At 46.3% G+C, this 22,579-nt stretch overlaps 1 protein-coding gene across 2 annotated transcripts in view; it reads right to left on the bottom strand.

The window, feature by feature from the left end:
* Positions 1-22,579, bottom strand: part of SMYD1 (SET and MYND domain containing 1) — a 45,478-nt gene that overhangs the window by 6,817 nt on the left and 16,082 nt on the right. The window contains exons 3-6 of one of the 2 annotated variants that reach the window (XM_048510644.1): positions 16,716-16,929; positions 14,833-14,963; positions 9,842-9,880; positions 3,873-4,065 (exon numbers count right to left, since the gene is read on the bottom strand). In XM_048510644.1, coding sequence (XP_048366601.1) covers positions 3,873-4,065; positions 9,842-9,880; positions 14,833-14,963; positions 16,716-16,929 — 577 coding nt within the window. The remainder of the gene's footprint in view (positions 1-3,872; positions 4,066-9,841; positions 9,881-14,832; positions 14,964-16,715; positions 16,930-22,579) is intronic. The other variant, XM_048510645.1, reaches the window with a different exon arrangement.

Below are 22,579 nucleotides of genomic sequence, written 5' to 3'. Positions count from 1 at the left end.
TCCATCCCTCTCCAGGATCGGGTTTGTCCACATTGTAAAAATCAAGTGGAGACTCTTGCTCACATTATTCTTGACTCTCTGAGATATGTGGGCATTAGGAATTTCTCTCCCAGGCTGGCCCTAGACAAATCTGAAAGTGACTCTGACTGTTCTGTTGTGGAGCTTATGTTAAACAACACAGATGTCATGCTCTTGGAAAAAGTAGCAAAATTTCTTTTACAAGAACTTTCTAAGTAATGTATACTGCTATATACAGTCTTCCGGTCTGCGTTTTGAATGTACTCTTGATTTGTATTTCAAAAATGTCTGGCAACACTCTAGAACCTATTTTTAAATGCCAAATAAAGGTTGTTGTTGTTACTTAAATTTCTTTTCTCTGCTTAATAGTAGCCTGCTTTATTATAAAAAGATGCAATCCGTCATGTGAATGCTTCAAAACAAAACTACTGAAATTAGTGTACTTTCAGGTAAATAGATACACAATTGCTGCAGTGTCATTGACTATCTCCTCACTTCCCCAAAGTTGAGATCGTCTGTTTTATCCTACCAGATTGGAGATCTTCTGCTGGGTGATCATCTTCCTCTTAGACTTGTTTTATCACATCAAGTTGCTTCCTCACCACCTCTTGAATCACCCCCCAGACTAGTTTGGACACCCAAGCTGGCCTTAGCCACTCAAAACTTACTCGTTTCCCCTAGCTTAGCCAGCCTTAAATCCTCTGTCCTCACTGCAGATTCCCCCAGGAGACTATTACCAGGTTCGAAGATCTTCTTAAACAAACTGTGGCTGGTCTTTTGACGTCCACTGTGGGGAAACCCAGCAAAAACAGAAAGAGAACACCTTGGTTTGATAGAGAGTGCATGAAGCACAATAGTCAAATTCGCTCCTTATATCAGAACTTTAGGGCTTCAGGAGACCAGGACCTCCTCGTCCTACTAATAAATTGTAGGAACAACTTTCGCCAGTTAATCAGGAAGAACCATATGGAACATGTCATCACTCAATGGGAACATCTCCACTCTGCAGTAACTTCTAACAACTCCAAGCTACTCTGGGCTGTCCTGAATAATTTTAACCGAAGCAAGCCTCCTACCCCTACCTGTATTACCCCTGATATTTGGCATGACTATTTTAGCAAACTTTTTAATGATGATATTTTAAGCAACGGATCTCCTTCACTTATCCCTTTAGATTTGCCAAGTTGGCCTCCTGTCTCATCTCAAGCAGTAGTGGAGCTGTTAGAGGACCTCAAAGGAAGGAAAGCCCCTGGCCAGATTCTATAATTCCAGAGATTCTGAAATTTCATACTGACTGGTGGGCCCCCATCCTGGCCACTCTTTTTACCCGAGTAAACAGCTCAGGTATGATGCCCAACACTGTCTGCGACTGTGTTTCCCATTCATAAAAAAGGAAGTCATTCAGAGCCCGCCATCTTCCGCCCCATCAGCCTCCTCTCAATGATAGGGAAGATTTATGCTAAATTGTTACTGAAGAAACTTCAGCTGTGGCTTTCCCATTCCGTTGTAGTGGGGGCTGAACAAATAGGCTTTCGTAAGGGGAAATCTCCTCTGGACCACACCTTGGTGCTATTACACCTAGCCAGTAAATACTCAATCAATGCAGATAATAAACTCTACGCTGCCTTTATTGATTTAAAGGCTGCCTTTGACTCTGTGCCGAGAGTACTTCTCTGGGCAAAACTTGCTGCCCTCAACATTGATGCCAGACTCCTGTTCTTAATTAGGCAACTGCACACAATTACCAGTTGCCGGATCAAGTGTTCCCACGATGGCCTTTTGACAGACAGTATTCCAATTTCCAAAGGGGTCAAACAGGGCTGCATCCTGGCCCCCACTCTCTTCAATCTTTTCTTACGTGACCTCCCCTCTGCCCTCTCAGCAGTGAACAGCCATGCCCCAAAACTGGGTACATCCCATGTATCAGTTCTGCTCTATGCAGATGACGCTGTCCTTCTCTCTCGATCCAGAGTTGGCCTCAGATGCTTAATGAAGTGCTGTGTGGATTACTGTGAATCTAACAGACTGACAATTAATTATGAAAAAACTAAGGTCTCTAGGCACTTTAAGAAGCTCACATGGGCAATGAATAGCACCCAAATTGAACAGGTTAAGTGCTATAAGTACCTTGGGCTTTCATTCTTTTCATTCCAATCTGGATTCAAACTATTAACCACTCCTTGAATTGCCTTCAAATTTTTTCACAAGATAACTGGACTCCTAAATTGCGTGCCCTATGCAGCCCTTTGTCTGGAGTTATGTCAAAACTCCTTGGAATCAGCCGCTTGGCTGAGGGCTTTTAAATTCTGGCTGCGAATCCATTTTCTCTCGGACTGTAATTCCCTGGTCCACTGTCTGCTCTCTGACACCCATTCCAACCCCTGGTTTTCCATAATCGAAGAAAAAATGGCTTCTATTGGACTGTCAGTGGATTCACTTTGCCCTTTGTCCTACTCAGAAGCCTATAGAAAATTAAAAGGTCAACTATTGGATAGAGAGTTCTCTACCCTAATCACCGCAGCCAAGAAAACGTGCTCCCCCCTGTATTTTTCTCTCCCATTTGAACAGGGCCACTTGGCACATTACCTGTATCGTTTACTAAACCCTGCTCAAAGGAGAGCCATAATGCTCGACAGGTTTAATGTTATGCCTTCTGCCTTGTTACAGGGCAGATTTAACAAGCAAGAAAAGGCTAAAAGATTGTGCCCGTGTAATGATGGCCCACCAATTACTACACTGTTTCTGATTCAAGGGAATCAGATCCAAGTATGTGAATCTTACTCCTTTACATTTACCCCATCTCCCTGATTTATTTAAATTACACTACTTGCTGGACAACCCTGATCCTTCCCTCTGTATGATAGTGGCAGACTTTCTCCTGGAAATTACTACATGCCAGTAGATTTCCTTCCACTTAACATTTATTTCCTGTACTGTGTATGTTTTTAATCAGTTTTTTACTATTGTTGTACTGTTGTCTATGCCAATAAAGGCTGGCTTAAAAAAAAGATACACAATTGACAAGTCAAAAAGAGGTCATAATAATGCAAAATGGGCTTCCATGGCTGAAATTCTCATTTTCAACAATTACAGTGGAATAATAATATACCCATCTAGTTATGGCACAGGCCATGACTTAATCCTGGGATATAAAGAACTGAAAGTTAACAGACACTGAAGTCAGAATTCCCACCAGAAAACTACCAGCATTTTCTCAGGTGCCCTTTCAGGGCCCTCCAAGCAGCCGTGAGCCCAACTGGTCCGGGCAGCCCTTTTGGGGGAACTGGCCGTGCCTCACGGAAGAGGCCCCTGAACCTGCCCTGGAACTTGCTGCAGGGAAGTATCAAGCAGGGGCTTCGTTCCTTGGGGCCATTTCAGAGGGTAGCCATGTTGCTTTGCGGTACAGCAGCTGCATTCGAGTCCTGTAGCAGCTTAGAGACCAACAAGATTTGGAGGGAGGGGGGAGGGGAGGGTGATTGGCTTTCAAGAGTCAGAGCTGAGGTTGCCCGCTCTGGGTTAGGAAATACCTGGAGGTTTTTGGGGTGGAGCTGAGAAACACAGCATTGTGGGAGGGGAGGGGACCTTAATGGGGGGGGGGCGATACCATAGAATCCACCTTCCAAAGTGGCCATTTTCTCCAGCTGAACTGATCTGCTGCCTGGATATGAGCTGTGATGGGGGGAGAGCTCTGCCCGCCGCCTGGAGGTTGGCAACCTCAGCCAACGCTCCCTTCGTCAGACACCTCTCCAGGCCTTTCGCCTGAAGCCCTGCTGCTCAGAGACCTTTATGGCGACTTCCCAGCTCGTTTGCCCTTGACTGAAAGGGGGATCATCCCCACCCGTCTTTGAGCTCACCTTCTCCTCTCCCTCCTTCACAGCCAACATCAGGTCATCTTTGGTTCCCTTCTGGCAGTGCTGGCAGCTGCAGTCGAAATAGTACTGGTTTCTCAGCTGCTTCCTCCTGTCTTCACTGACGTTGAGGAAATCGACATAGGAAACAGTCAGTTCTTCTCCCGGGGAGATCTTTCCCAGGGCACGGAGCTCTATCCTGATGGTAAAAACAAGCCAAGAGAGAGCACTCAAGAATGAAAACAACGTCCCTTGTGCCAAGAATTGCATCCCTGATGGATCTGTGCCTACCCAGAAAGGGCTACGAGTCCGACTCAGAACTGTTTACATTTTTCAACAGTCCTCAAATTCTGTACCATAAATTCTGCAATTCTCTAAATTCTGCAGCAAGAAGAGTTCAGTTCTGCATAATTTCACAAGTGAAACAGAGGTTCATGGTTTCTCCTATTTTGCATAATTTGTTTGCAGGGAGATTTTCCTACACTTCTTCCCAACATCTTCTGCTTCCACTACCCTTGGGGAGAACCAAGGAGCTGTTCAGGGCTTGATTTCTGGCTTAGGTAACAGAAGTTTTCATAACAGCAATGTCTTTACTGCTTGCTTTGTTAAATGAAAGGTGGGTTTTTAAAGAATTTTACTATCTGCAATTTTCTACAATATTTCTCTGCTTCTGTAGAACTGCAGCAACTGCACAGCCCTGCCTAGAGCTCTTGCTGAAGTTGCCAACTTCCAGGAGGTGGGTGGAGGTCTCCTGAAATTACAATTGATCTTTAGATGACAGAGATCAGATCCCCCAGAGAAAATGGATACATTGGGGGTGGACTTTATGGCATTAGACACTACTGAGGTCCTTCTCCTCCCCAGACTTCACCCTCCCCAGATTTAGAGGGATTTCCGGGGGTGGGGGGGGCGTGCCGACTTTTCTGCCATCACAGCACTTGCATGTGGCTCCCAGATAGACTCCCCTCGTCAGGTGGGACTGATGAGTCTGAGGCTTCCAGGCCATTCTCTAGACCATCCCAACGAGGTGCTCAGAGCATGAAGGATTAAGGGTTACTGTTCTCCCAGTGATATGCTGATTGGGACAATTGGAAGTGATGTCATCATCTCATTAATGACACTCTAATATTCAGCCCAAACTCTATGGTTTAACCATACAATCTTGACTGACTGAATGCTAGTAGATCATATGGGGAGGGGGTGGTTGCATCCAGTCATACTATAAGTTATGTCAGCTTGTTGGGGTGCTGGTAATCAGCCTCCACGCACCCCCACCCCCACCCAACACACTCCTGCAATTTCCCTCCATTTTTCTCCTGCCTCCCACCTGAGAGATGATGGCAAGGCCTTGCTGGAAGGGGAGAACCCTGCCCCCATAGCAAATAACATAGCTACCATATTTTTAGAGTCCTGGGGGGAATATGGGGCCTCCAGACCATTATCTAGGTCCATTCCATGAGCCCCAAAGTGCTCTGAGCATGAAGAGCTGCTCTCCCTGAGGGGGGTGGGGCAGCATTTGTGTGGTCATTGTTGTCCCTTAGACTGGATAAAAGGAGCTGTACTTCTGTTGTAGAGAACATACTTTATGTCCATTTCAACCCCTGACTTTTCTCATTTAAAAGGTTTCCTAGCTGGCAAGGAGGGAGCCTTTGCATAAGATCTTGAGGAGGAGACTCTGCCATGCCCAAGCAGTCCTCCCTTGAGGCTTCTACTTGTCTAGTCAACAAGAATGTGCTTCTAATGACTGCCAAATGGAAAGATTTCTATTTCAAGCACCTCACTAGGCTAAAGCAGTGCGGAAAATACCACCCCAGCCTCCTCCTCTATGGCCATTCCATTAGCCGTACTTCAAAGATTTTGGAGGTTTTCCCATGCCTGCAGAATGATGTAAAAAACAACAACACCTCACCTGAACAATAATTTAAGCATGAACACTTCCAGCATAATTTAAGCATACACACTTCCAGCAGCTGTCCACCTAAGCAGGACATGTAGCAGCTAAAACAACTGTTTTTATTCATTGCTTTATACATCAATAATCCACTTTTCATTGGAAAGCTCAGAACAGCTTTGGGGAGATCCCCATCTAGGCTGCAATGAAGTTCTAGCTTAGCTTCAGCAACGCCTCAGAGCCCTTCATGGAATCCCAAGGAAGTGACTGAGAATGTGCACCTTTCAGGTCATGCCAGTATTCAGGAAAAGGATCACACACTGGCCTTTCCAGTAGAAAATATGTGTCATGGAGGGCGTGTTCATTTACACGCAGCACTGACCACATTCCCAGTTAGAAAAACAAAGCAACAGACAACTGTGAAGATTCTTGGTTTCAAACATGTCACAGTTTCCATTCAAAGGCACTGTATTTGGTTTGCAGAATGGAGGCCAAAATGTGTTAGTTTATACCACTTCCAACTGCAGGGAAAGGCTTCCTTATTTTAAGCTACTCCCTTCAAGGGGAACTTCCAAGTCAAAATGGCTCAGCTGTATCCTTATCTCAGTTGTGCTGGAGAGGAATTTCGGCATGGAGGTGTTTTTGCAGAGGAACATTCAGTCCTGCAGCCTGTCCCTCTAGGAGCAGATTGACAGAACAGTTCAGATTCTCATCTGAGGTCCCGCATTATATGCATGATACAGTCCAGGAAAACCTGACAGCTTCGCTCTGCTGATCGTCGTGGCTGGACTGGAGCCTGAACTCCAGTATTTTCAAGCCATAATCCAAACCAACTATCTTATTTGTTTCAGTATCTAACATTACATTGCAAAAGACCAGACATTATCGGGAGTCGCACACAGTAATTTTCTGCTTAAATGACTGAAGTCGAAGTTGTTTGATTTTTGAAAAATATACGTTAAATGAATAAAATGTTTGTTTACAAATAATAAGCAAACAGAAAATGACTCCATGCAATTTTAAGCAGATAAAGAATAGATCTGACTAATTATTGTTGTTCTTTCAGAAAGCAAACATTGCTCAGGTTTTAAAATCAGAAAGGTGTTTTTTAAGTAAACAGCTTGATACGAATATTTCCAAGGCACTGAGTTGTTCTTTTAATTTCCATTATGATAGTATTTGTAAATTAGTGCAGGTCAAAAAGAATGAGCCACGAAGCAAGAAGGCCTCAGTGCAAATCCTGCCTTCTCCATAAGTTTACTGGGTGGTTAGTAATGTGGAAACCATCAGCAAGACCCACTGCCAGGAATCAGAGTTGCGATAGGAATGACTCGTGGCACAACTAAAAGCTACACTGCCCAGATGGTGGACCTGTGGGCGATAGCACCGTTTTACAGCTGAATTCGTGGGGGGGGGGGGGGGTAAAATATTGCAGTGGCCTGATCCTGATGGGGGACCAGACACTCTTGTTTCCCCAGCCGACGTCTGAAAGGGCCTAGAGGGAACAAGAGTACCTGTTCCCGCCATGCTGTTGGCCTGAGCAGGACATGATCCTCACGGCATTTTTCAATGGCCCGAGTTTGGCTGTTCAATGGCAGCCAGGCCCACTGTTATATCAACGGACACAACAGCATCTAGCTGTGCCTACAGGAAGTGCTTTGAATATTCTGAAGAACAAAGTATTCTTGTTGCTGTAGTTTATCTCTAGTGTTTCTCAGAGGGATGGCAACCAGTAAGAAATGCCACAAAATACCTTGAATGAGGACCCATCAACAGTGACTGAAAACATTATCTGAAATTTCCAGAACTAGATTATTTGGCAGAGGGAAAGATGTCTCCAGCTGTGTCTTGTTGCCATGCTGTGTGAAATGCTGAGCAGCCGGCAGGCAGAGTGAGGATGGGGCTGGTGTCAAGTTGTACCTTTCTCCTTCCATGGAAAGGAAGAGGTTACTTAGGGTTGCCAGCCAGTGGTGGGATCCAAAAATTTTAATAACAGGTTCCGATGGTGGTGGGATTCAAACAGTGGCGCCACCACACACACGCGCCTCCAGTCCCTATTGGGCAGGGAGGTTGCTTTAGTAACCCCTTCTCGGCACTCAGAAAAAATTAGTAACCACTTCTAGAGAAGTGGTGAGAACTGATTGGATCCCACCTCTGTTGCCAGCCTCTGTGTGGGGCCTGGACATCTCCTGGAATAACAGATCATCTTCAGATGACAGAAATCAGTTGCTATGCAGAAAATAAAGTCTATGGCATCACACCACACGGGGGGCCCTCCCTTTCCCTCCCCTCCCCTCCCCTCCCCTCTCCAACCCTAACTCTCCTCTGGCTCCTCCACCCACAAATCCCCAGGAATTTCCCAAACCAGAGCTGGCAATCCTACGGCCTAAGACATCTTTCTAATGTCAAGCCTGATCAAGAGTTCCACAGAACTCCGAGGCGTGCACATTGTCATTTTGGTTGGCCCAAATCAAAAGTATTATGTGGCATTCATTGTTTCTGGATTTTGCTTGGGAGTAACGCATCTGCCCACAGCCATCAAATCAGCAAGGTGTTCGGTTGTGACCAGACATAACAAAAAAAGAAAACCCAAACCCATGGCCCTCTGTGTTCTGGAAGTGCCCCTGCAACACGGTTGTTAGTCATGCTTCTTCCTTTCCATTGTACAGAACACAGGAAATCCATTCTGCAGCTGTTCGCAGAGGCCTTCTGGGCATAGCCAGGCCAGGGTGGCTCATGACTTTCCAGCCATAACCCCGTCTCCCCAACTGCCCTCTTCCAGGAGCAGTTTTGCACTTTTAGAAATGGATTTTTAAAGCACCCTACAAATTTGTCAGCACATAAAGCTACAACTAGTGTATTCTCAGTCCTTGCTTAAATCTCTTCCACTGAAATCAATTGGACTTGAAAGTAAGTCAGTTTTTAAAAGTATTTCTTTTTGTATTTCTTCTTATATGCTCATTAAGGACATTGTTATTAAGGAGTGCTTGGCTGAATATCAAACAACCGTAAGGACACCCCAGAAACATTTGGAGGAGAACATTCGAGCAAGACCTGAAGGTGTTGAATACTGCACTGGAGGAAGCTGAAATACTCGCCCATATCTGGAAATGCTGGAGAGCCCTTGTTGCCCGATAAGCTACTTAGCATGTTGGATTTGGTGATGATGATGAATGATGGCTGAATGTGTCTAACACCTGGTTAGTCTTTCAGGGCCCACAGAGCTGCTGGGGATTGTGATGTCCCTGGACTCTCCTGCAGCTATTGCTGCTGAAAAGGGAGGAGAGAAGGACTGAGCTGAACATCCATCAGGAAGTCTGGGTGGCCGTGCAGGGAAGGAAGGGGCGGGCACGGCGGTCAGGAATGCTGTTGTCTTAAAAATTCTCACTCCACCCAACAGTAGGTGGTGCTCACAGTTGGTGAGATGGCTGCAAGAAAGGAGTGATGACACTATGAAGAGACAACCACAAAAACTGAACCAGAATTTGTATAATCTGGTATTCAGACAATGGTGGGGGAAAGACATATCTGAAGGACAGAACTGAGGAGACAGACGTAGAAGTCATATGCATGTAAATCACAACTGCTCAGCTGTGAATCTTATCTGAATGGAAGGAGACACTCCTGTTCCCCTCGGAGGCTGGCTGTAGATGACCTGGGATACGGCACAATGGCCCACATGAGCATGGGATGGGATGCGCAGGCCACGGGAAGAGAAGTCCTTTTTGTACTGTGTTGGAATAACAACTGGTATCACACAGTTATTCTCCTTTTCTTTAAGGTTTAGTATCACGTTTATATGATTATATATAACATGCTCCTTTTGTCTTTTAAAACAAACATTTTAAAATGAAAAAAATTAATCCACTACCAAAGGGGGGGGGGGGGGCAACAGAAGGACTGAGCTTAGTGAGACTTTGTATAAAGGAAAGGAATGTTCAATTAGGGGTTAAGAACACTGACAGACTACTCTAGTAGACATCTCTAAAGCTTGCTGTTATTGACTGTAGGACTTGGGTGTCAATACAAGATGTGAGGGGTAGCAGTCAAGAGGGAAAACATTATGCATACAAGACCAACCAACCTCATCTGGGTGTGGAACAAGGACCTTACAGCCTCATGACTGAAAGAAAAAACACACCTCTGCAATTTCACATGATACAAACATTAGAAAAGCAAACAGAATTTGCACATTGAACATGTCAGATCGTAGCACACAGTACAGACAAAAGCCCTCTTCAGTGGTTACCATGTTGGCACTCAAATGTGTATAAGGGGAGATGGAGCTACTACCCACCATCCTCTGGAAATGTGAAGTCACCATTTTTTGTGAACGCATGTTTCTAGCCAAGGCTTTCAAAAATCTGGGTTTCCAATCATGTGTACCAAAGAAGGGAAGCAAACATGTTTCCTTCTTCACACCAAATAATGCCTTCCTCTGTCAAAAGGGCCACCAGCAGTGTAATCCCCTCCTAGGTACAGTCAGAGCGCAAACATTGTCATGGCTAACAACAGTTGAAGGCAGTGGTGACAGAAGCAGATCAAAGTAACCCTGGAAGTCTTTTGAGGCGGCAGAGGTCACTGGCTGGCTCGTGGGGGGGGGGGGTGTTTCCTGGCCGAAAGCCCCGTGGAAGCCAGCAGAGGTGGGGCAGGTGTCACCCGGATCTTCATACTCATGAACTGAGTAACACACTGAGGAGGCTATTCACTTGGGCTGGATTTCTGCTGGGGATTGGTCTCTAGAGCTGTTGTACAGTCTACGAGTGGAGAAATGTGTTCATGGCGAAGTTCTAGAAGTGAATATGACACCAGAGTCTTTTCACCTTGAGTCTCCCACATGTGTAATACACAAAAGCCACACCTTTTTTCTCAATTAAAATCAAAGGTGTGTTTAGACACACACCCCTCCGGATTTAAAACTTGATCTTCCAGGAGCTCCACCCCACCCCACCCCACCCCCCATGTTTCTCAGGAGTAATTCCCAAGCATTCCTCCAAAATAGGCGGAGGCAAGCCCTCAGCTGGGACTCAGGAATGTTGTATGCTGTGAGCAGGCGCCTCGAGAGGGGGCTCATCCTGCTGCACCCGGGCAAAAGGCAGCATTTGGAGGGTCCCACACAGAACCACCCACTCCATGGAAAGGTGGCTAGAAGGAACAGAGGACACACGACAACTTTCACCATCAAGCTAGGGAGATGGAGGGAAAGCTGTGGATGTAGCATACCTGGATTTTAGTAAAGCTTTTGACAAGGTGCCCCATAATATCCTCGCAAATAAACTAGTGAATTGTGGACTAGACAGTGCTACTATTAGATGGATTTGTAATTGGTTGACAGACCGAACTCAAAGGGTGCTCATCAATGGCTCATCTTCATCCTGGGGAGAAGTGACTACTGGGGTGCCACAGGGTTCTGTCCTGGGCCCAGTGCTATTCAATATTTTTATCAACAATTTGGATGATGGAATAGAGGGCATGCTAATCAAATTTGCAGATGACACCAAAATAGGCGGGGCAGCTAATACCCCAGAGGACAAAGTCAGAATTCAAAATGGCCTGGACAGATGGACCAAAACAAACAAAATGAATTTCAACAGAAATAACTGTAAGAAACTACACTCAGGCAAAAAAGAACAAAATGCACAAATATAGGATGGGTGACACCTGGCTTGACAACATTACATGCGAAAGGGATCTGGGAGTCTTAGTAAACCACAAATTGAACACAGAGGCAGAGCTACCAGGGGGCTGGGGGGTGCATGTTGCACCTGGGGGAACGGAAAATCGCCCTCCCCATGGCGCCCCCTGTCCCCCCCATGGCGCACCCACACATACACACACACACTTACCTTTGTGAAACAGTGCAGGCTGGAGAAGTGGCCTGTTCCCTTCAGGCTGAAAATGGCCTGGTGGAAACTACACTTCCCAGGAAACCTTGCGAGCTCCAGATTCTCAAGGGAACTGTAGTTCCCACTAAACGTTTTCAACCTGAAGGGAACAGGCTGCTTCTCCAGCCTGCACTGTTTCACGAAGGTAAGTGAGGGGGTGCAGCAGGGGGTGGGGCCGGAAAACACAGAGTGCACACCAGGTGCACTCTGGCCCAGCTACGCCTGTGACTGAACATGAGTCAGCAGTGTGATGCGGCATCCAAGAAAGCCAGTTTGATTCTGGGCTGTATCAATAGGAGTATAGTGTCAAGATTGAGGGATATAATTGTACCTCTCTATTCTGCATTGGTTAGACCTCACCTGGAATATTGTGTACAGTTCTGGGTACCGCAATTCAAGAACGATATTGACAAGCTGGAATGGGTCCAGAGGAGAGCAACCAAAATGGTAAAAGGTCTGGAATCCATGCCCTATGAGGAGAGACTGAGGGAGGTGGGGATGTTCAGTTTGGCAAAGAGAAGGTTAAGAGGTAACATGATAGCCGTGTTTAGGTATTGAAGGGATGTCATGTTGGCTGAGGGAACAAGCTTGTTTTCTGCTTCTCCAGAGACTAGGACCTTCCTGACTGGCAGGGCTGTTCAACAGTGGAATGCACAACCTCAGAGTGTGGTGAAGTCTCCTTCTCTGGAGGCTTTAAAAGAGAGGCTCGATGGCTATCTGTCAGGAGTGCTTTGATTGTCTGTTCCTGCATGGCAGGGGGTTGGGCTGGATGGCCCTTGGGGTCTCTCTATGATTCTATCCCTAAGCAGAGTGCTGGGGGCTCACAGCGGATCAACAGTGGGCACATGACTTTCCTTGGTGCCACAGTCTGGGGGTTAAAGGCTAAGCAATGTAATTTTAGCATTGCTGTCTTTCTCACCAAGGAGATCCATGTTGCTTATCTTTCCTGCTTGTTTTGTCCTCACAACAACTTCGTGAGTAGTGGCATAGTGAGGGGGGTATGACTAGTCTCCCAGGCACCACTTCTTGGAGTCACATGGGGGCACATTGCAGGGCTGCCCCCCCCACAACTGTGCCCTGCCCCCAAACTTCCTGTGGAGCTCGGAGCAGGGGCATAATTGAATGCCAGCCAGTGGGGCTTGCCCTACGCTCAAACTCCACATGGAGTGTGGGAGTGACCTGGGTCCATTGGATGCTGACCTCAGCTCACCTGGGTCCACCTTTAAACTGCAGGCTTCAACCCTCAGGGAGGCCAAGACCACATTGAGCAGCTCCAGCTTTATACTGTTGGCTCCACCCCCCATGCTCCCCCTGACTGGAGGTGGAGGGCAGGAGGAACCAACAGGAGCCAGTGAAGCTGAGCCACGTAGTTTGGGGATTTCTTCACAATTTGGGAAAATTCTTCCAACCATTCTACAGTTGCCATTTGTGCAGGCGAGGGGGAACAATCCTGCCATTTCTCCTCTGGTTTAGGATGCTTCCTGTGACCTTTGTGGTGGTTCAGAGGATGGGATATAAAACAACAATAGACAATGCAGCAATCAGTGTCTTTGCCTGGGATGATTCGCAAACCATTTTGCATATTGGCAGAGGACACTGGAGCACAACAGCAGCTAGCAGAGACCACCCCTCCCCACCCCCACCCCACCCCTCTATGCTTGACTGCCTCCCTCTTCCAAGACTGCTTCACTCCTCTGGCCTTGCGGGGGGTGGGGGGTCATGGGATGGTGGGGCTGGCTGGCTTCCCAAAACTGAACTTTGGCTACACAGATTGATGCTGTTCAATAAATTATCATCTTAAGCTTGTGAGAAGACATTTGCTATTTGGGGAGGAGTGATATTCTGGTAGTTCAAACTAGATAAATTCCCAAGCCAGTCCAACTGTTTCCTGTGCCCCTCTTGGGATATATTTTTCAATTCTGTGAACAATCACCATTCTTATTGGGCTAAGCTTTAGTTGCCGTGAGACACTTTATGTTTGGCTTGTCAGGACCAGGCCTGTCAGTAGCTTGATGTCTTGCTGTGTGCAATTTGCAATTGTTTTCCTGTTTCCCTCTTCCCTTCCTAGCAATCTCCTGTTAGCAATCTCCTGGAGCCAGCCCATCCTCAAAGAGGTGTGAAAGGTTCCCAGGTTCTTTGTAGCTTTGTAGTAGTAGAAACTGTAATGGACATTTGGTGTGGGGCGAAACGGGGGAGGGGGGATTAAAAGATATAAATCCTGGATCTGAGCTCTCTAGCTCAGATCCTGCTTTACATTGTTACTCTTCGCATCACCTGGAATAAACTGCTTTTGGACTTTCCTACGGTCTCTGTTATTTCCACGTTCGAGAGTCTGACATGACTATCTGCTTAAACAGAGCAAAACAGGACTATCCTAAACAGAACAAAACATGCCCTTTAAAAGTTGGAGATCAAACCATCGATGAACACCTCTCCCTCTTCACTCTACAGAATCCAAAGGCAGCCCTGTTTTCTGGCCAGCCATCTGCTACCCCCCACCCCACCCCAGCTGCATCCCACATTTTGGAGTTAAACTTTATCTCTGGAGACTGTGCGTGTAGATCCCCAGCAGATAATCCTTGAAGAGCTAAGCTGGCACCCACAGCTCTACAGTAATAGGAGAACAACTTGCATTTTGCTGAGGAACCGTTCAGAGGCCAGGCGCTAGTCCTGAAGGGCTCCAGAGAAGTGCCTGAGGGAGCGTCACAAAGCAATCCCAAGCAGGTCTGTTCTGGCTTCTTCAATGGAGCTCACTTTTCAGGGCAGCGTTTTCAGGATTGCGCGGCAACTCCAATTGTCTGTGACGTGTGAAGCATCTATTGCAGGGGACTGACATCCCACACGACTCACAATCCACAGGGAGGTTCTCCTGAGCAAACTCCATGGAAACAAATGGGAAATGCTCCCACAGTGCTCTCATGCAACACTCATTCATTTCAACGGGAGACCTTCTCAGCGGACCCTTGCAGTCACTCAGAACCCCCCCTCCCCCGAATCAGAAAACAGGGCTCTCTTCAAGCCGCAGGTATTTTCCTGGCAAAGGCTGCGCGCTCTCCCCTCCAGCGCCCTGCCCCATGGCTGTCCATTCCCCATGCAACTCCAACATACACATCAGCAGATATGCTTGGTTTTTACCCCAGATCTAACAGCCTGGCTCAGATGCACCAGAGCAGAGAAGGAATTTACTTACTTGCCGTTATTAAAGATGACGGAGCAGTTGGGCCAGCAGTCGTGGTTGACCATGCAGAGGTTGGGGAAGACGCCCACGCCCACCGCCTGCAGCCCCCTCTGGTCGCTGAGCGTGAAGCCGTTGCAGCTGATCTGCTCCATAAAACACAAGTGCAAAAGAAGTTACAGGGAAAGGGGTCTCTCGGCCAGCTGGCTGGGCTGCCCTGCTTTGCTGCTGGGGGGGGGGGCACTTTTTCTCCTGATCAAGAAGGAGTACTTCTGCCCTAAACCTGCCTCCTGGCACAGCTGGAGGCCAAGAGAGAAATGGGCTCTGAACCAGAGTCAGGTGGAGCAGGCAGGGCCAGTTGAAGCCGAACACAGACCAGAGAGGAGGGAGGGTGATGCCTGCAGAGAGGCTGAGGTTTTAGAGTCGGGGAGTCTCTCCACTTGTCTGAGGTAAAGAGGAGTTGGCTTTTGCAGCACGGGGGGGGGGTGAGGGGGGGCTCACAGTCCAAACTTGTTCTTTGATTAGCAGGTTGCCGTAGTGACCAAGCTGCAACTCTCCTCTCTGAGACTCAGCAGGTCTGGTCATATTGATCCACACTTTTATAGCCCTGCAGTTGGGACTACTGCGATGTGTGCTGCACGTCCAACTGCCCTCGAAGACAGCTGTGTGGGAAGGCCAGGGCGGCTGCAGGGCCTTTTTGATGGGGCTGCTGCCATTTTCTATTCCGCCGCAGTCATCCCAGCATGTGGCTTCCACTTGATGGACTGCAGAGAGACTTGGCTTGCCACAGGTGAACACGGGCAAATGCCAGGCAGGCCTCAAGGCTGCCTCAAGGTGAAAGAGAGGAAATAGGAAGCACTGCCTGACTTGATTGCCAGTTCTGTGCAGCAGTAACAGCAGGGGCTTTCCCCACTTACCATTTGCAGCGCGCTACTCCCAGCGCGCTCCTGGCACGAGTGATTTATGCCGCGGGGTTGTGTTTCCCACTGCCCTCGCTCTGCGCAGGGCAGTCAGAAGGTGCCGTTCCTTCAGCGCCAAAAATGACGCGCGCTGAAGGGGCGGGAGAGCGGCAGCGTCGGGGCGGCTGCATGGTTGCTGCCCTTGCAAATGGGGAGCGCTGCTGGACCCCGCGCTACTTTCCCGGAGTAGCGCGCAGCAAATGGTAAGTGGGGAAAGCCCCCAGGTGGGAGATAAACTGGACTACTCAAGGAGATTGGCTACTTTACTATAAAGAATCCCATTTCTTCATGTGCGCAGTGGTGACAGTTGCAATTGGTTGTCAGTGTTCGTTTGATGCAGTGTATTTGTCTCTGCCCGCTTCTCTTTCATTATGTGTCATTTTTTTCAGTAGTAAATAATTGCTGTTTTAATTATTAGGGTTAGGTATTTGCTGTTGTAGCGTTAGGTGGTCCTTTTGTCATGGCCTTGTTGTTTATATTATAGTGTTTATATTATTCATTTTAATAATATTATATATTTTTATAACTTCTATTATTTTAATTATATTTTTTCCATGTGAGCAATTTTTCCTGTGGGTCTTCAGGATGGTGGGCTTTTTTTCTGTGGGCATTTTTCATGGAACTATATTTTGCACAATTTTTGTTTAAAACTGTAAGCCCCATGAGCCACAAAGGCACATATTTTCCTAAACAAAAACAACACAAAACAGTGGCCGTGGCCAGACTAACACGGTGGGAGCTGATGCATCATTAGCAGAGTCGGACCAGTCCAAGTCACCCCTAACCTCAAGGGGCATAATTTTGCTTAGGATTTTGTGTTTAGGGAGCAGTCTCAAGCAGGTCTACTCAGAATCCTGCTCAAGTCTATTCAAGGGGTCTTACTCCCAGGCAAGCCCCCCCCCCCCCCCGCCGCCATGGGTGTCTAGTAGGCAAACGTACCACCCCCAGGATGTGGGAAATGTACTGCAGGCCAAACTGCTGGCTGTCTGCTGGCCAGAACTCCAGGAAGTTCTCCAGGTCGACCCGCAGCTCCTTCTTCTCCTCGGCTCCCAAATGTTCCACGTGGTCCTGCAGCTCATCTATGGAGACCAAACTGCCCTCAGTGAGCCCCCCTCCTTCTCTCTCTGCTCTCCACAGGATTTGGGCAGCCAGCCTAGGAGACCAAGAAACAGAAGAATAAGGACTCGGGGTTTTCTGTCAGGTGTGCCTTCTTAACCCACAAAAGTGGCAGAGTCATCTTCAATTTAGAGGGCCGATTTTTAATCATTGGCAGACTGTTTTAATTTTATGGGACTGCAAAGGAAACCCACACTTTTGAAAATCATCGTGATTCTGGTACATTTCTACAGTATGGAATTCAAAAGAAAACATTATAGATGAGCTTTCCCTCCCACAGTAAGGCATTATCTTATATTCGCCCCAGTGTTTGAAAAGAAAAACAAATAATGTGTCAATAATGCAAAAATATATTCAAGTAAATTGCTCAGAAGACAGGTGGTAAACCAGCCGAAACTTCTGGATCTTGGATCAGTTGACAATGGCAGCTTTCACTGGATCCCCAGACTGCTTCCGACAGTGATCAAAGTGCCTACGATATCTGCACAAGCAAGGAGGAGAACAGCTATCTTTCTCTCATGCGTGGGCCCCACCATCTGATGCCCAGAGATAGCCTGCTTCTGGATACAGAAGTTCCACTTAATTATCATAACTTGCAGTTGTTGATAAATCTGTCTGCCAAGAACGTTCTTAATCTTTTTTTTTACATAAGAAGTTTGTAAATCAGTATTTACATAGAATCATAGAGCTGGGAGAGACTGCAAGGACCATCCAGTCCATCCCACTGTCATGCAGGAAGACACGATCAAAGCACTCCTAACATATGATCTGTGAAAAAACCACCAAAGTAGGAGACTCCACCACTCTCTGAGGCCGTGCATTCCACTGTCGAACAGCCCTGATGGTCAAAAAGTTCTTCCTAATGTTTAGGTGGAATCTCTTTTCCTGCACCTTCAACCCGTTACTCCGTGTCCTGGTCTCTGAGGCAGCAGAAAACAAGCTTGCTCCCTCTTCAGCATGACATCCCTTCAGATATTTCAACATAGCTATCATGTCGCCCCTTAACCTTCGCTTCTCCAGACGAAACATTCCCAGCTCCCGAAGTCTCTCTTTGTAGGGCATGGATTCCAGACCTTTTCCCATTTTGGTTGCCTTCCTCTGAACCCGTTCCAGCTTGTCCATATCCTTCTTAAATTATGTTACCCAGAACTGAACACAGTACTCTAGGTGAGGTCTGACCAATGCAGAGTAGAGTGGTACAATTACTTCCCTCCATCTAGACACCATACTTCCATAAACGCATCCCAGAATTGCATTGGCTTTCTCGGCTGCCATGTCACATTGCTGACTCATGTTCAGCTTGGAGTCTACTCAGACTCCCAGATCCCTTTCGCGTATAGTGTTGTCAAGCCAGGTGTCACCCATCCTATTTCTGTGCATTTCATTTTTTTCTGCCTAAGTGGAGTATCTTACATTTATCTCTGTTGAAATTCATTTTGTTAGTTTTGGCCCAGCTCTCTAATCTGTCCAGATCATTTTGAATCCTGCCCGTGTCCTCCAGGGTATTAGCTACCCCTTGTAATTTGGTATCGTCTGCAAATTTGATTAACATGCCCTCTATTTCATTATCCAAGTTGATAAAAATATTGAATGGGACTGGGCCCGGGACAGAACCCTGTGGCACCCCGCTAGTCACTTCTCTCCAGGATGAAGATGAGCCATTGACGAGCACTCTGGCATGATTTTGTATGAATCATAAAAGGAATGTTTGCGTAATATGCTACAGGAAGATTATTTCAGAGGGTGGTCGTGCTAGTCTGAGGTAGAAGAGCTACTGGACTAATCCTTGTATAATATGGCAAGTTTTATAAATTTTGACTTCAACGTTCAATGGATCCTGACTGAGTAATCATACATTATTCCAGTACAACCACAGTGCAGAACCAGTACTGGTATCCTGGGAGCCCAAATTAATGCTGCCTCGGTTGCCATGCTGCTTCTCGATGGATTCATGTTCTCCCCTCGCATTTTCCATCTTGGTGACAGCACCAGTTTTTCTCCTGCCTTTGCACATCGAGACGGTGAACAGTTTCTGGCTTGTGCCAGCACAGGAATAGGGCTGTCAAGCCAGCGTTGGTGGGGTTTTCGGAGGTGGTTTGCCGTTGCCTGCCTCCACATCAACACTCTGGCATTCCAGGGAGGTCTCCCATCCACATACTAGCCTGGGCCCACCCTACTCAGCTTCTGAGATCTGTCAAGATCTAGTTAACCTGGGCCTACAATTAAGGAAATGGTACAGGTTCTATAGCCAAAAAGTAAAAAACCGCACTAGCAATATAACAGGCTGCTGTATAAATGCAAAAACTTTCTATTTTTAACCAATACATTTATATGAATCACCTTTTGACTCTTTGTCTTAATAGCAAAATTGTTACATACATTCATTAAATACATTCAAAATAATTTTTAAAAACCCTGAAAATTACCAATCAGATTATAAAAGTCTAAATTCTTAAGGTTAAAAAGGAATTCTTTACACTCCCAGGACTTTATCAACGCTTCATGTCAGTTACAAGAACAACTGAAAACTATGAGGTTGTCCTCCTGCAAGGGTGATTTGTGCCGGGAGGTCTAAAGCCCACCGCGTGCCTGGAGAGGAGCTGCTCAAAGAAAGATCCAAAAATGCAGCTGAGCAGCTTCATTGTGCCTCTGGTTCTACTTCACCTTCGAGTGCTATTAAAATAATAGTAATTCTGAAATGCTGCCACATAGCAGATTACCTGGATGTGAAATGCCACCAATATTAGGGTTTTAAAAAACTAAACCCTTAAGCTGGGATCTCTGAATCGGGTCTGATCCTCTTGAATGGGTGCCTCAGAAACGTCTTCCGAAGGGACACTTCAAATGCTCTGTCACCTTTGCTTAGAGGTGAAAGGATTTTCACAAGACTCCGACACTTGTACTTACAGGCTACTTTGCAGTCTACTAAACATTTTGGAGATTCTACAATCTACCTTAATTCGATTCGACATTCTTTTGGACACTTTAATTCTTACAGTCTATTTTAGTTAACATCCTTCCTATTCTACAATCCACTTCAACTCCATTACAAATTGATGTCTACATGGGACTGTGATTTAAACAGTTATCTTTGAGTGGCTCACTCCAGCACACATTGGTGATTCCATGGTATTGTGATTCAAATAGTTTACCTTTGAGAGGACATTATACTGTGTATTTATGGTATATCAGGATTTAATGTATTAAAAATAAGTTTTGGTTACAATATGGATTGAGGTTGTTTGTGTGTATTAGAACATAAGGATCCAAACAGGTGATTTCTTCAAAATTGTGACATAATGTTATTTGAGTATATATCCCATGCTTTAGCCTGCACGTGGTATTTGATTGATCATGTTTGGTATGTTGCCAGACCAACCTATGGTGGACCAAGGGGATCCTGTTTGGAAGATGACCTTGCCTCTGCCCACCTCAGCTAACCCTTGGGGGGCCCAGAAGTGCAGTGTTAACGCAGGGAGCCCATTCCTTGCATTGACTCAGTGCACCCAAAAGGAAAAAGAACTATGCCTGGATTGGTCTCCCTCTAAACAGCCCTGCATAATGTTTCTCTCACACCCTTCATGGCAGGATTAAGTGTACGCAAAGACCTCACCCTGGAGAGAATTCCCATCTCCAGCCCTGGACCATACAATGGATGTGTTAGTGTGCTTGCATGACCAGTGTTGTACTAGCCAAATGCTTCTTCCTCTGACTGATACCTTTAACAATCCCCTCATTTACATTGTCACTGTTTTACAGCTGCAATTTCATTAGCTAGCTTTCCCCTTGGAGACACACCCAAGCCTGAAACATCAGGCTGATGTCTCAATACATTACATCAACGATCAAGTTAGCTGTAAGGGAGGCAAAAAAGGATTATGAGGAACGCATGGCTGCGAATATCAAGACCAGCAACAAACAGTTCTTCAAGTACATCAAAAGCAGGAAGCCAGCAAGGGAAGCGGTAGGCCCGTTAGATGACAAAGGAACAAAGGGTGTGCTAAAAGATGGCAGGGAGATTGCAGAGAAGCTGAATGAATTCTTTGCATCTGTCTTCACCCAAGAGGAGGTGAGGAACATTCCTGCACCTGAACCAAGCTTCTTAGGAGGCGAATCCGAGGAACTAGCGAAGATAGTGATAGACAAGGGAAGAAAGTTCTGGCAGCCATTGATAAAACTAAATGTTACCAAAATCCCCTGGCCCCAGATTGCATTTCACCCAAAGAGTTCTTAAAGAGCTCAAGCATGAAATTGCTGATCTTCTCACTTTTAATATGCAACTTATCCCTGAAATCCCAGGCTCCATCCCTGAAGACTGGAAGATGGCCAATGTCACACCAATCTTTAAGAAAGGATCTAGGGGGGGACGAGGAAATTACAGGCCAATCAGTTTGACATCTGTTCCTGGTAAATTAGTGAAACAGAATCTATCATTAAAAGATAAAATTATAAAACATGTAGAAAAGCAAAGACCTGCTGAGAAAGAGTCAGCATGGCTTTTGCCAGAGGCAAATCCCTGTCTTACAAACTTACTAGGAATTCTTTTGAGGGTGTAAAGCAAGCATGTGGACAGGGGTGAACCGGTTGGACATTGTCTGCTTAGATTTCCAAAAGGCTTTTGACAAAGTTCCTCACCAGAGACTGTTGAGAAAACTCAGCAATGAAGGAATAAGAGGGAAGTCCTCCAATGGATTAAAAACTGGTTGAGGAAACAGGAAACAAAAGAGTGGGTGTAAAATGGGAAGTTCTCACAATGGAGAGATGTGGGGAGTGGTGTCCCCAAGGATCGGATTTTGGGACCAGTGCTCTTTAACCTATTCCATAAATGACCTGGAAGTAGGGGTGGAAGTAGCGTGGTGGCCAAGTTTGCAGATGATACCAAATTATGTAGGGTGGTGAGAACCACAAAGGATTGCGAAGAGCTCAAAGCCCGGACCTATGATAAATTAGGGAAGTGGGCTCCAGAAATGGCAAATGCAGTTCAATGTAGCAGCAAAATGTAAAGTGATGCCACATAGGGGCAAAAAAAATCCAAACTTCACATGTACACGCTACAGAAGGGGTCAGGTGCTATCAGTCACAGACCAGGAAAGGGATTTGAGCGTCTTAGTTGATAGTTCCATGGGAATGTCAACTCAATGCATGGCAGCACAATGAAAAGGCAAACTTTATGCTGGGGATCATTAGAAAAGGAATTGATAATAAAACTGCAAAGATTGTCATGCCATATATAAAGAAGCAGTGGATGCGACGCGCCCGAATACTGTGTCCAGTTCTGGTCGCGCGCATCTCAAAAAGGATATTGAGGAGATAGAAAAAAGTGCAGAGAAGGAGCAACAAGGATGATTGAGGGGACTGGAGCACCCTTCCCTATGAGGAGGCTGCAGCGTTTGGGACTCTTTAGTTTGGAGAGGAGGCTGACTGAGGGGATATGATTGAAGTCTACAAAATTATGCATGGGGTAGAAAATGTTGACAGAGACATTTTTCTCTCTTTCTCTGACAATACTAGAACCAGGGGGCATTCATTGCCAACGAAAATGCTGGGGGGGAAGAATTAGGACTAATAAAGGAAACACTTCTTCATAACGTGTGATTGGTGTTTGGAATATGCTGCCACAGGAGGTGGTGATGGCCACTAACCTGGATAGCTTTAAAAGGGGCTTGGACAGATTTATGGAGGAGAAG

This window comes from Sphaerodactylus townsendi, linkage group LG11 (genome assembly GCF_021028975.2).
Source record: "Sphaerodactylus townsendi isolate TG3544 linkage group LG11, MPM_Stown_v2.3, whole genome shotgun sequence".
NCBI classification, from domain to species: Eukaryota; Metazoa; Chordata; class Lepidosauria; order Squamata; family Sphaerodactylidae; genus Sphaerodactylus; species Sphaerodactylus townsendi.
The sequence above is the reverse complement of the archived record's forward strand: the minus strand, read 5'-3'. Positions and strand labels throughout refer to the sequence as shown.